Source organism: Erythrolamprus reginae, chromosome 3, assembly GCF_031021105.1.
Source record: "Erythrolamprus reginae isolate rEryReg1 chromosome 3, rEryReg1.hap1, whole genome shotgun sequence".
Taxonomy (NCBI): Eukaryota; Metazoa; Chordata; class Lepidosauria; order Squamata; family Dipsadidae; genus Erythrolamprus; species Erythrolamprus reginae.
This window is the reverse complement of record NC_091952.1, coordinates 134094920-134108147: the sequence shown is the minus strand read 5'-3', so window position 1 is coordinate 134108147 and position 13228 is coordinate 134094920. Positions and strand designations below refer to the sequence as shown.

Below are 13228 nucleotides of genomic sequence, written 5' to 3'. Positions count from 1 at the left end.
CTAAAGGTCCCAGAGAGGCCAGGCCTACAGGCGATGAAATTACTAGTATCCCCCAGGCCTCTTCCTCCTCTTCTCCAGGGGCCCGCCCCTCGACCAAGGTCACCAGGGCCGAGAAGAGAAGGGACCTAGCCCTACAAAAAATCCATGACAAATCAGCAAAACGTTTGAAAGTGCAGGCCCAAGTAATCAGTAGTCAAGACCCCCCAGAGGCTTCTAGTCTACCTCCTTCTGGGGTCCCTGTGTTATCTCTGGATGAGCCAAACCTAGACAGACCCCAACCTAACCTATGGGGCATAGGTCCAGAGGAACCAGATATTATTGAAGATTCCCCCCAGCCAGGATCTTCCCAGGCCTTTAGGAATTCTTCTGCCATTTCTGCTGATATTTCCAGTTTACCTCCTGAGTTCCAGTCTATATTTGCTGTGCTGTCCAAAGCCATTGATGCCAAACTCTCCACCATCAATGAGCCTCCCTTACCTCTTCCTCCTTCTCGCTCCTCCCGCCCCTTGGGTTCTTCCCCAGCGGTCAGAGCTCCTACTCAGGATGATTCAGATTCCTCCCAGGATGAATATGAGGATATAGAGGATGATGAGGATGCTTTTCAAGGCTTATCAGATGATGAGGAATCCCAAATAAAGGTTCCTCCTCCAATTACTATTTTTCCCTCTCAATTATTCAAATCTCTCCTCCTCAAAGCTAGAATTTCTACGGGATTAGCGGCCCAGGAGAAACAATCCTCCACTTCCACTGATCCCCCAGAGGAGAATTTACCTTACTTCACAGAGGAACAGGAGGATAACGAGGTAATTCCTATGCCTAAATTGTTTAAAGATGCCTTACTCAAACAGTGGGAATTTCCAGCATCTGGCCTTAATCCCTCCACCAAGGATAGAAAGTTGTACAAACTTTCCTCTTCCTATGAAGAGCTTCTATCCTTTCCCAAACCAGATGAACCTGTCAAGATTCTTCACTCGGCAGCGGCTGTGCCAGGCGAGGCGGAGGAAGTCCTCCGCCCAGAGGACAAGCGCATTGAGCAAATGCTCAAAAGAGGATTCACCGCTGATTCCTGGGCCATTAAAAGTTCTGCAGCGGCTTCCTTTTTCTCCAGAGCCACGCTGCTGTGGCTTCGCCAACTTCAACAGCATATTCCTCCCGATGACTTGAGAGGTCAACAAGACTTCAACAAGGTCTTTGCAGCTGCCCAGTACGTGGCTGATGCCACCTTGCAATCTACTAGATTTTCTGCTAAGTCTATTGCAGCTTCTACAACGGCAAGAAGACTCCTATGGATTCGCCCTTGGCAAGCGGGAGTTCGCCTAAAGTGGCAGTTATCCCAGGGCCCCTTAAAGCGCGACCTTCTCTTCGGTGATCTTCTGGATCCACTCCTCACGGAGACCACGGACAAGAAGAAAGTTTTGGGTCCAACCACAAAAAAGGCTACCAAAACGCAGTCCTTTCGTCGCCCAGGGCGCCAGCAAGATCAAGCGGCTTCCTATCAGAGATCTCCAGGTCAGTATTCCCCCCGCTTTCGTTCCCAAGGTAGGAACTCCAGGGGTAGAGGTTTTCGCTTCCAAAGGGGAGCTTCCTCTAACAGGGCTTCAAAAAAACCTAGATGGTAATCTTACCTCCATTCCCATAGGGGGTCGCCTAGCTCATTTCGCCTCTAATTGGCGTCTCACCTCCAAGGACCCTTGGGTCATTGACACTGTTCAATCAGGCCTTCTTTTAGAATTCATTTCTCCTCCCCCTAAACGTTTTATTTCCTGCCCTTCTCCCAGGTCATCCTCAGATTGTAACCGTATGGAGGAGGCCATTTCTCATCTATTGTCCATCAGAGCCATTCAACCGGTCCCTTCCGATCAGAAGGGCCTAGGTTTTTACTCCATCCTATTTATGGTTCCAAAGTCCTCCGGAGGTTGGAGAGCTATCTTGGATTTAAAGAAACTAAACCTATTCATCAAATATAGGAAGTTTAAGATGCACTCCTTGTCTTCTATTTTGGCCGCCATTCATTCGGGAGATTTCATGGTCTCCTTAGACCTCACTGAGGCCTACCTTCACATTCCTATAGCCAAATGCCACAGAAAATTTTTACGTTTTTCCTTTCAAGGCAGGCATTTCCAGTATAAGGCTATGCCATTTGGCCTTTCCTCGGCCCCTCGAGTCTTTACAAAGCTCTTGGGGTCCCTGGCGGCCTATATCCGGGCGTCTCCCATCCACATTTTATGTTATCTTGATGATATTTTGATTCATGGGAACTCCCTAGAGAGAGTGAAAACAGACCTGTCGGTCACCATGTCAGTCCTTCAGGACCATGGATTTTCCATCAACTTTGATAAAAGTCACCTCCAACCCTCCACATCCATTTCTCACCTGGGATCCATTATTGATTCAGAATCCTCCCAGGTTTTTCTCTCTCCCGAGAGAAAACTCAGTATAGTGGAGTTAATTTCTAACATTTTATCTAATGCTTCAGTATCCATAGTTACTCTATCTTCCCTTTTGGGGAAGATGGTGTCATGCATAGGCATCATTCCCTGGGCTCGCCTTCATGCTAGGGAACTCCAGTGGCTCCTGTTGCCTTTTCAGAGATCGGGGCACAGCAACTCAAATCGACGCATTGTCATCCCACTGAGTGTTCGCAGATCCTTCAAGTGGTGGAAGTCTCCGGCCATGGACAAAGGATCCCCGTTCAGGTGCCCGGATCAATTTGTCATCACCACAGATGCCAGTCTATCGGGATGGGGCGCCCACGCCCAGGGGATGATAGCCCAGGGCACGTGGTCCCCGGAGGAAGCTTCCAGGCCAATCAATTGGCTAGAGTTAAGAGCCGTTTCCCTGGCTCTGAAGCATTTCTCTCCTCGCATCCCCAACCGGCACGTTCTCATTCTCACCGACAACATTGCCACAAAAAGCCATATCTGCAGACAGGGAGGCACGAGATCCAAGGCTCTCATGAGGGAGGCCCTCAAGTTGGGCCTTTGGGCGGAAAAACATCTCCAGTCGCTCCTAGCCGATCACATCTCGGGGAGTCTCAACGTCCAGGCGGATTGGCTATCCCGAGCAACGATAGACCCAGGAGAGTGGAACCTCCATCAAGATCTCTTCCATCAAATCACCCTCAGATTCGGCCTACCAATCCTGGATCTCTTCGCGACCAATGCGAACGCCCAACTCCCTCGCTTCTATTCCAGATTTCCATCCCCGGGAGCGGAAGCAATCAATGCCCTCCGGAGTCCATGGCCTCCAGGCCTACTCTACGCATTTCCTCCAATTCCAATCCTCCCGGACGTGATTCACAAGGTCCTCACCGAGAGGGCCCGAGTAATCATAATCGCCCCTCATTGGCCCCGACGGCCCTGGTTCGCGGATCTCCAACAGCTGTCCGTCCAGGACCCTTGGCGACTCCCCGTTTCGGGGGATATGCTGCGGCAGGGGACCTCTTTCCATCCAGACCCGGAGTGGTTCCACCTCACCGCCTGGCTGTTATCAGGAGAGATCTAGAACTGCGTGGTCATGACCCCGATTCAGTGGAGGTCATTTTAAAGGCCAGAAGGGGTTCGACCAATCGAATCTACGACCACACGTGGTCCAAGTTTCACCAGTGGTGTCTACAGGAAGGTCTCTCCCCTCTGTGCATCCCCATACACAGAATTATTTCCTTCCTTATGCAAGGCTTCCATAAAGGACTTTCCACCAGCACCCTCCGGCGTCATCTGGCAGCCATTTCATCTGTCCTAGGGGGTCCCCGCAGACAGCCTCTCCGATCCTTCCCTGAAGTTCAGGAATTCCTCAAGGGCATAGCCAATCTCAGACCTTCCAAGGTCCACAGGTATCCTTCCTGGGATTTGCCACGGGTTCTCCATTCCCTCACGCAGGCACCATACGAACCCCTAAAATCGGCGTCCCTCAGGTACCTATCCTTTAAGGTAGCATTCCTGGTGGCTATTACCTCTGCCCGACGCATTTCGGAGCTGGCTGCCCTCTCAATCAGGCAGGACCTTTGTCAATTCCATCAGGACAAGGTAGTCTTGCGACTGGACCCCACCTTCTTACCCAAGGTCAGTTCCATGTTCCACAGATCTCAGGATATTGTCCTACCTTCCTTCTGCCTCCAACGAGACCATCCCTTGGCAATTAGATGGCACACCCTGGATCTCACCAGAGCGCTGAGAATATATATCCAACGCACAGGACCCTTTCGGAGGTCAGAAGCACTTTTTGTAGCCTATCATCCCAGAGTCATGGGGGCCAAAGTGTCTTCAACAGTAATAGGCCGTTGGATCAGAGGGACTATATCTAAGGCCTATGAGTCGGCCTCCCTCTCAGTTCCAAGGAACATCACAGCGCATTCCACCAGGAGCGCAGCCACCTCGGCCGCTTGGGCGACTCAAGCCCCGTTGGAGGAGGTCTGCAAAGCAGCCACTTGGGCCTCGCCAAATTCCTTCATCAGGCACTACAAAATTGATTCTTACGCTTCAGCGGACGCTGCCTTCGGCAGAAGGGTACTCCAATCCGTTATCTCACACGATAGCAAGCTAATCCCACCCTAGGGACCATCTATTGGGTATGTCCCATGTGACTGCTGGACCCGCTCCTTCAGTACGGAGAATAGGCGTTGATTGCTTACCTGAACGCCTCTTCTCGTACGGTGAGCGGGTACAGCAGTCACTTCCCGTCCTTATATGTGTCTTCTTTACCTTTCTATATCTTTCTTCCTCTAACAATGAGAGTTGAACACTAAAGAGCTTCACAACTGAGCCTAGTCTATGGATTCGCGAATTCTGGGGAAGGGGCGGATCCGGCAAGCTTTTTTAATACTAGGCTCAGTTCCACCGGATTGGACATGAGCAACCCGTGTGACTGCTGGACCCGCTCACCGTACGAGAAGAGGCGTTCAGGTAAGCAATCAACGCCTATTTTGTGTTTTGAAGATCATACCTAATTCCTATCTTTCTTTGAAGTTCCTCAAATGTTGCCTGGATGTTTGCAGTATATAGCTGATAGCAGACAGTTGATAAGGTCCCTTAGTAGTCCCAGTTGAGACATAATGTGAGGGGATATTGGCATTTGTAGCAGCTTTATAAACTCAAGTGGGGCATTTTTGGGAGCAGAGCTTTTTTCGGATTTGGTTTGAAGTTTATGATCCAAGTAAGGAGCTCTTTGCATTTTTACTAGATAGAATTTGTATTGGCCAAGTGTGATTGGACACACAAGGAATTTGTCTTGATGCATATGCTCTCAGCGTACATAAAATAAAATATACATTTGTCAAGAATCATGTCTTCGGAGAGGGGCGGCATACAAATCTAATAAATTATTATTATTATTATTATTATTATTATTATTATTATTATTATTATTATTATTATGTGGTACAACACTTAATTATTGTCATAGGGGTCAAATAAGCAATGAAGAAGCAATATTAATAAAAATCTTAGGATATAAGCAACAAGTTACAGTCATACAGTCAACATGGGAGAGAACATTGAGAACTACAGTGAAATTTAGATAGGATATATGAAAAAAATATGTGTGGATAGATAGATATCAACCTTTCTGTGGATATTTATTTTACCGTGAAATCATTTGATGGATTTGAAACTGGACAAAACTACAAAGGAGAGGGTTATCAACAAGAGGGGTCTTGATGACATTATGTCACTTATTCAATTATAGACTATGTTATATATGTTAGTTATTAGTTGCTACCAGAAGAGCTAGTCCTTATAAATTCTGAATGTGCTGGATTAGATGGGGTTTCTGTCCTCATCCAGTGAAAGTTTTCTTTCTGTTCGTGTACTACCAGTGACTAAACAAGAACATCATGCATATACTGGAGGACAGTTCTATATGATCTCCTTGAAAAAACTCATGAGGAACTATGGTATTAAAAATTGAAGGAAAGGAATTACATTTCTATTTTTTTCCTTTTCTTTCTTTTCTGTGCTTTTTCTTCATATCTATCCCTGTCTCTATCAGGCATAATATAATGTATATATTCTAGTCTAAAACAATTAAAGTGAAAGTTAATTATCTTGCCTTCAAATATATATAAAACATTTTAGGGAAATCAATGGAGGTTTTGGTTGTGTTGTTTATACACTCTAGTATCTCACCAATCAATATGTTAATGATGCCTTGCAATTTTACAGATAATAATTATTTATTTACTTTAAATTTTATCCTTAGTTGTATCCAAACAACCTGTAGTTTTAACAATTAGTTGAAGTATAAAAAAAGAAACAAAAGAAAATGGGTGAAGAAAAAAACAAAAGTTACTGTGAAAAGGCACCTAATGCTGAAATCCAATCAAAGAAAGCAGTTATGATAAAATTGTGAATATTCAGATACTGTTAAGTATTTCTACATATAATAAATGTGAACTAAAACATATTCAGAATATAAGTGACAAAACTGAACAACAGCATATTATTGTCATGTGGCTGAAAACAAAGCATTTAAATATTTAAACTACAATATATCTTTTTGTGGACACTTTAAACATTTTCCAGAGTGGATAGAGATATCAAAAATAGCAAATAAGTTATTATTTCTCATAGAATTACAAAGGTTTTTTTTTAACTTTCTTCATTTCATTTAGAATAATAGATCAATCCAGCAGTACAGAAATTGCTTCTTTCCCAATCTACAAAGTGTTGTTCTGTGTCCGTGGACAAAATGGAACATTGGAATGTGACTGCTTTGCGTTTACTGAAAGTTACTCTGGCACTGAGGAGTTTCAAATTCATGTCTTCTCTTGTGAAATTAAAGAGGCAGTAAGTAGAAACCATAAGTAGTATTTTTTTTTCCAGAAAGCATTGTTGAAATCATAGGTTATGGAAGAGAAATGTCTGATTCACTAAATTGTTGCATCTCTCTGCAGAATGTGAACATATGACTGCCCCTCTTATGTAATATAACTCTGGGCAGCTCACAACCATAATGAAAACCAGTACTGTCAATTATGTAAACTAATTTACATATCTGGTTCCTTTCATCTAGACCCTCCCAACCTCCAGATACTGGGCTAGCATTGAAACCTTATCACCTACCTGGCTAGGGATGGAAATGCATAATTATGTATCATCAGAGTATTGATGATAATGCATCTGACCACACAGTGTTTTTATGCAAATGTTAAAGAGAGGTGGTGAGAGACCTAACCCCTGAGGTACTCCCATTGCAAAGGCTTAGAGTTAGACAACCCCCTTATCCCCCAATTTTAAGTAGAACTGACCAGAGGGGAAAGAGGAAAATCATTATAAAACAGTGCCACCCACTTCCAATGGTATCAAAAAGATTTAAGAAGACCAAGTTGATTGCACCGCTACTGTCTCTAAAGATCACCCACAAACAGAAGCAATACTGTAATCTAGTCTAATAATCCTCTTCATCCAAAGTCCTCTACAGTTGAACTCCAAGTACTTTCTTAACAACCTTCCCTATAAAGGGAAGATTGGAGACTGGATGAAAGTTATCCAACACTGTTGGGGCCAAAAATGGCATTTTCAGAAAGGCTTCCTATAAGGCAGATGGTGCTATCCCCTCCCACAAAGAACTTTAATCATCACATGAACCCAACCACTTCTATTCCTCTCTTCCCTTTTGTATCTCTGTTCCATCCATCATCTCATTAGACAGCAGATGAAAGGAGAAGCTTGTTTTAAATCTTCCATTTCCCTCAGGAAAAAGCATTTGGCAAGCATAGTTAATTCTTGGGACTTAGATGCCCAAGTAGGAACACATTCAAGTACACAGCCAATGCTTCATCTAAGGAGGGCATGCTCTGGATGTATTATCAAGTAGATGCCATTTGTTCTGTAAAGTGAGACTTCAGTGTTATCTGGCAAGAATTTAATTAGTTATTTAACTTTTATGCACCTTTTAAAAAAAAATTATGGCTATAGTCTTCCATTATGTTTAAAGGAATGCAAATAATCCAAATGTAGCTGATTTTTATTTCCGTGTCTTTCAGAAACAGGGAATAAAACCAAGTTTTATAATTTGAATAACTCTGATATTAAAACTTCTGATATTCAGAAGTTAAACTTTTCACTGAGGATTTGAATGAATGACGTGGTTCTTCAGGTCTTCCTGAACTACTAGTCACAAAGATGGTCATACACCAGCTTTACAGATAAAAGCATTAAAAACAATAGTAATAATAAAAATAAAAAATAAAAACAGACAAAATAATATATTATGATTAGTATGTATTATCGGTGGGCACTTAAAGTCTGCCTAATTTTGCATACAGTATAGCAAAAATTGGGTATATTTAAAGAAACTAGTTAATACTGATTTGATACAGCAGTTGTACCTAGAAGAGATCAGTATTTTCCAGAAATTTTATTAGGCGAAGTGTTACAATGCAAATCCATATAGAGCAGTGATGGCGAACCTTTTTGGCAAAGAATGTTGAAAAAGGAGCACCTGCATGCATGCAGCACCAAATGCCGAAAAAGGAGTACTTTCTATGCTCATGCGGCACCAAGTGTTGAAAAGGGACACTTCACACACATGTTCGCTCGTCTAGGCCTTGACCAGGAAGAGGAGTTGCCCAGGGGGCATGTACGTGCCAGAAAATGTACTTTCGATTTCCGGTGTGCATGCTCATGCTGGAAAATGGAAGACCAGCTCTTCCAGTTTCCGGCACTACCACATGCACAAAGGCTGATCATTGTGTGTGCATGCACACTAGAAACCCAGAAGAAGAATGGGTGACACCACGCATGCCAGGCGACATGGCTCCGCATGCCACTTCGGGCAAGCGTGGCATAGGTTTGCCATCACGGTTATTGTCTTTCCTTTTTTTTCACCTATCTTATATATTCTCTTCCTTTCATATATCCTCTCCTCTAAGTTCACCTTCACCCTCTTTTTATATTATCACATGTCTATTTTCTTCCTATGTATTTATGTATTGGACAAATGAATAAATAAATAAAAAATAAATTATAGAAGATACTGTACAATATAGTAGACCATGAGCTGTAGTTTCAATAACCCCTTGTCCACAGGAGCACAATCTCAGCTCGTATGGTATTTTTTTTGTATCAGCCCTCCAAAACTGCTGTGGGAAAAGCACTGTGGCATACTAAGTGAATACCCTTCACATTTTGGGCATAGTTATATAAGTATTTCACTGTTTTAAAAGAGAATCACAAAAGATAATTTTGGTATTACCTTTTATCAACAATTACTACATGTTTCCTAAATTTAGATTTCTATTCAAGAATGTTTATGATAACAAGGTTTTTTTGCTGACATATAGATATGGTTTATTGATTATTAAGATGCTGTGCTTGGCATCTTATATTTGATAAAATATATTTTGTTGCTCTTTTAAGGTTCAAGTATTGGAAGATATTAAAGAACAGCAAATTGTCAATTTGCAAGTTAGTTTTTTCTCTGAAAATTAATAATACATAAAATGTAAAATAATTACTTACATTATAAATATTGCACATTTTGCACATTATAAATATTGCACATTTTGATTTTGCATTATACATTATTGTTGTTAAATTTCTCTATTCTCCCTAAATTATGTTTTACGTCCTTCTCTCATCCTCTGTTTATTTTTAGGTTAGCCGAATTTTGTATAGTTTTTCAACAGCATTCAAACGTTCCTCCAAACAGGCATCAGATAATGTGAAGGATGCTATTGTTTCAAGTCCTGACAGTGATATATTCATTTTCACTGTTTCTTTAGAGGTCAAAGAAGATGATGGTAAAGGAAATTTTAGGTAAATGAAAGAAAAGGCCACACGGAGAGAAAAAAGCTAAATTATTTAAACTTGTGAAAGTAAATTAATTTTGCCTATTTGTTCAGATTGATTCATACCATCCTTTAATCAATTCAAAATTCACATATTCACAAATGCAAGGATTGCTGGACAGTAAAGTAATTTATCATAGTTTAGAAAATATATTATACATTCTTAAACATTTAAGATTTTAGAAACCAGAAGCAATGTTGGAATAGATAGTCTTTTTAATAGTAAGCTATGTACAATATGTAAAACATTTTATTTTGTGCCTTTAGTCTCACAATTTTGAAGTTCTTTGATTTTAATGAGATAGATGAACCTATTTTTATCAGAATTTTTGTTGCAGTTTGCTGTTGAACAGAATTTGATAGAATGTTATTCTTCTTTAGTCCAGTACCAAAAGACAGAGATAAATTTTACTTCAAACTAAAGCAAAGCCTTGAGAAGAAGGTTGTCATCACTATACAGCAGATTTCCAACAAAGAACTGGCCATTGAACGGTAATAACAGCTACCATCTGTCATTAATAGTGCTTTGTAATGTTTATAATCTCAATGTCTTTCCAAAATAGTATTTCCACAAAATCATAATTTAGAGAGGAAAAAAACTATCCTATATACTTGCGGAAAAACTAATTTGTGGATAAGGTGGACACATTTTGGGGGATAAGTTTTGGCACTAAGAATTCTTGTCTTATCTGCAGGTATATCTTTAGTGCTCTAAAACCATATGCAGCTACTGGGTTCTAAAATCCTTCACTACCGGTTCGCATATGTACACGATGTTACTGTGTATGCGCAGAAGCATCCCGGGTGGGTGGAGCTTCCTGCTGCTGGTGCTACCGGTTCTTGGAACTGGGCAGAACCGGGAGCAACCCACTTCTGATATGCAGGTAGTCCTCGACTTGCAATCATTTGTTTAGTGACCATTTGAAGTTATAATGGCATTGAAAAAAGTGACTTGTGACTGGCAACTCATATGTATTTGTATCCCAGTGTCAAAAGGTCACATTTGTAACCTTCCCAGACAGCTTCTTAAAAGCATAGGTAATGGGAAAAATCATATTCACTTAATGATCGCTTAACAATTACAATTATTTGTTTAACAACTGTGGCAAAAAAGTCATACAATGGGGCAAAACCTCTGCCCACACCAGGAAAGTTCAGTTCATAGGTCAACAGGAACAGGACATTTAAACAAGGATCCCAAATTTGTGCAATTTTCTTTCTTTCTTTTTGCATCAGCCCTTCAATATTTCTTCAATATATTCAGAAGCTTTGTTTTTATATCCTTTTTCTTGAAAAGTTTAATAATAAACATATGTTCTATTTGCTGCTACATTTTTAATTTTGGATAGCCATAGCTTGCATTGTTTTAAAATTCAAGCTCTAATTCCAAGCTGTATTTTTTGTATAACATTTGATTTAAAAGACATTGTAATTTTTTTTCTATAAATAAAACCTTTGACTTTAGAGACTCCTGGCAAACTTTAAAAAGTGTGGATTTATCAAAAGATTCTCTCTCCTCTACATATAATTAGATTTTGTTTTCCAGCTTTTTGATAATACGGTACTAGTCGATGCATCATTTAAAGTGTATCAAATACAGAACTTAAATTGTAGTTTGTGTAATATTTTATCTGTTATGGATAAAATCTTGGAATTCCTTTATTGATTCTTATTTCTTATTAAATCTAATACTATTACTGATTTTTTAATATTTGGATACTAACAATGTCACTTATATTGGTGCCTTTACAAATGCATGGTTAAGGTTGATATAGTTCACAGTAATCATGATTACTGAAATAGGCATAAGCAACTTGGTTCACATACAAAGGCAAGCTATCAACTATGATTTACAAGTCATAAACGATGATTTACAAATTATAGTAGCTAAGTTTACATGTTAGCCTAGACCAAGATTGAACAAATCACACGAAAGCTTAATGTGGAGTACTAAACTAGTATTTCTCTTCAGCAAGCTGTTTTAATAGCTTTGTCCACCAGCCTCTGTTGTGCATCTTTAATATTTGCTATTGATTTATTCATTATACAGTATTTTAAAGTGTTCTTATGTTTTTTTAAAAAAAATCATAAGCTATTTTAAAATGTTTTGAGGTTGATAAGGGTGAAAGAAATACATTTTAGTATACAGTTTATCAAAGTTTTATAATAGCCAATAGCCAATATTAAATTCTCGAAATGTGATCCAACGTTTCATCCAGCATCTATTAGAACATTTTTCATATTCTATAAAGAACTATTAAAGATAGATGTTTGACTTTAAAAATGTTCCTTCTGTTGTAGATAATTGTTTTAATGCAGATTATATACTGATTAAATTAATATACCTAAAAATCTATGACTTAATTTTTTACTGTTCTCTTTTTGTAAGTATGTGTAGTGTGACCCTGAATGTGTTAGATTCTAGTGATGCTGAAGATTTCTAGGGCTTTCTTATGTTTTAAATTGTTTAGAGCTCATCCTAAAGCTGCCATTTTCAGTGAGGAAGGTACCTTGTTTCCTCCAAGATGAAATCTTGAAATGGAAAATGTCTGAATTTGCTTTCCTGTAAAATAAAATAACATTTCAATAAAATTGCTTTATTATTAAGCAAATAAAAAACTATCTGAAAATTGTGGATCCTAATTTATGTCTGCTAAAAATAAGAAACATTTTAAAAGCAACAAAATCCTCTAGATGGCAGCTTTCCATAAGATTTGAAATAAATGTTTGGTTTCATATTAGGTTCTTACTGTTTTTCTCTTAATTTTTTCAACAATGTTTCACTCAGAAAGCCTGTTTGATAGATGGTTGTCATAGTTATTTATGCATAAATCTGGTCTATTAACAATGTATTTTTAAGGTCAGGATTTTCTGTACTTAGACTCATATTTGTATAAAAATTAATATTCAATTATAGTAAATTATAAGTTGGTTAATTTTTCCTTCCCCTCAAGGAAAGTTTTATACAAACACAATCTGCAAAAAATCATATAGATAAGTTTTTGTGGATCCTTTGTTAGGAAACTATTCTTTTAACTTTTCACTCTTCTTTCCTGAATTGGGATCAACAATTCTGCTGCTAAGCAAAGTGACAGCTTATTCTCTTGCAATTCCTTCCACTCCAATCTCTCCACTCTAAGGGGGGTGGGGGGAAGAATGGTCAGGCAAGGAAAGATTGTCTACAGAAATTACATGCTCTTTTTCTCCCCAGTGTTGGGAAGTATTCAGTGTAGTAGGGAAAAGGGATGAAGCATGGTGCAAGTCTAGAGTCACTGTGCAACCATAAAAGGACCACAATTGGTCCACCCTGAATTCCTTGGAATTTTATCAAGTTGTTCCCAGGCGAGAGCTGCCAGACTGGGGAGATTCCTGTATTATTGGCAGAACATAATGAAATAATTAACTCGAACTCTGCAAGTATGGATCTGGCTGTTCACATCT

The 13228-nt window shown here is 39.8% G+C and overlaps 1 protein-coding gene across 7 annotated transcripts in view; it reads left to right on the top strand.

The window, feature by feature from the left end:
• Positions 1-13228, top strand: part of RABGAP1L (RAB GTPase activating protein 1 like) — a 224733-nt gene that overhangs the window by 28811 nt on the left and 182694 nt on the right. For all 7 annotated transcript variants that reach the window (XM_070746727.1, XM_070746725.1, XM_070746728.1 and 4 more), the window contains exons 4-6: positions 6608-6782; positions 9595-9755; positions 10169-10279. In XM_070746727.1, coding sequence (XP_070602828.1) covers positions 6608-6782; positions 9595-9755; positions 10169-10279 — 447 coding nt within the window. The remainder of the gene's footprint in view (positions 1-6607; positions 6783-9594; positions 9756-10168; positions 10280-13228) is intronic.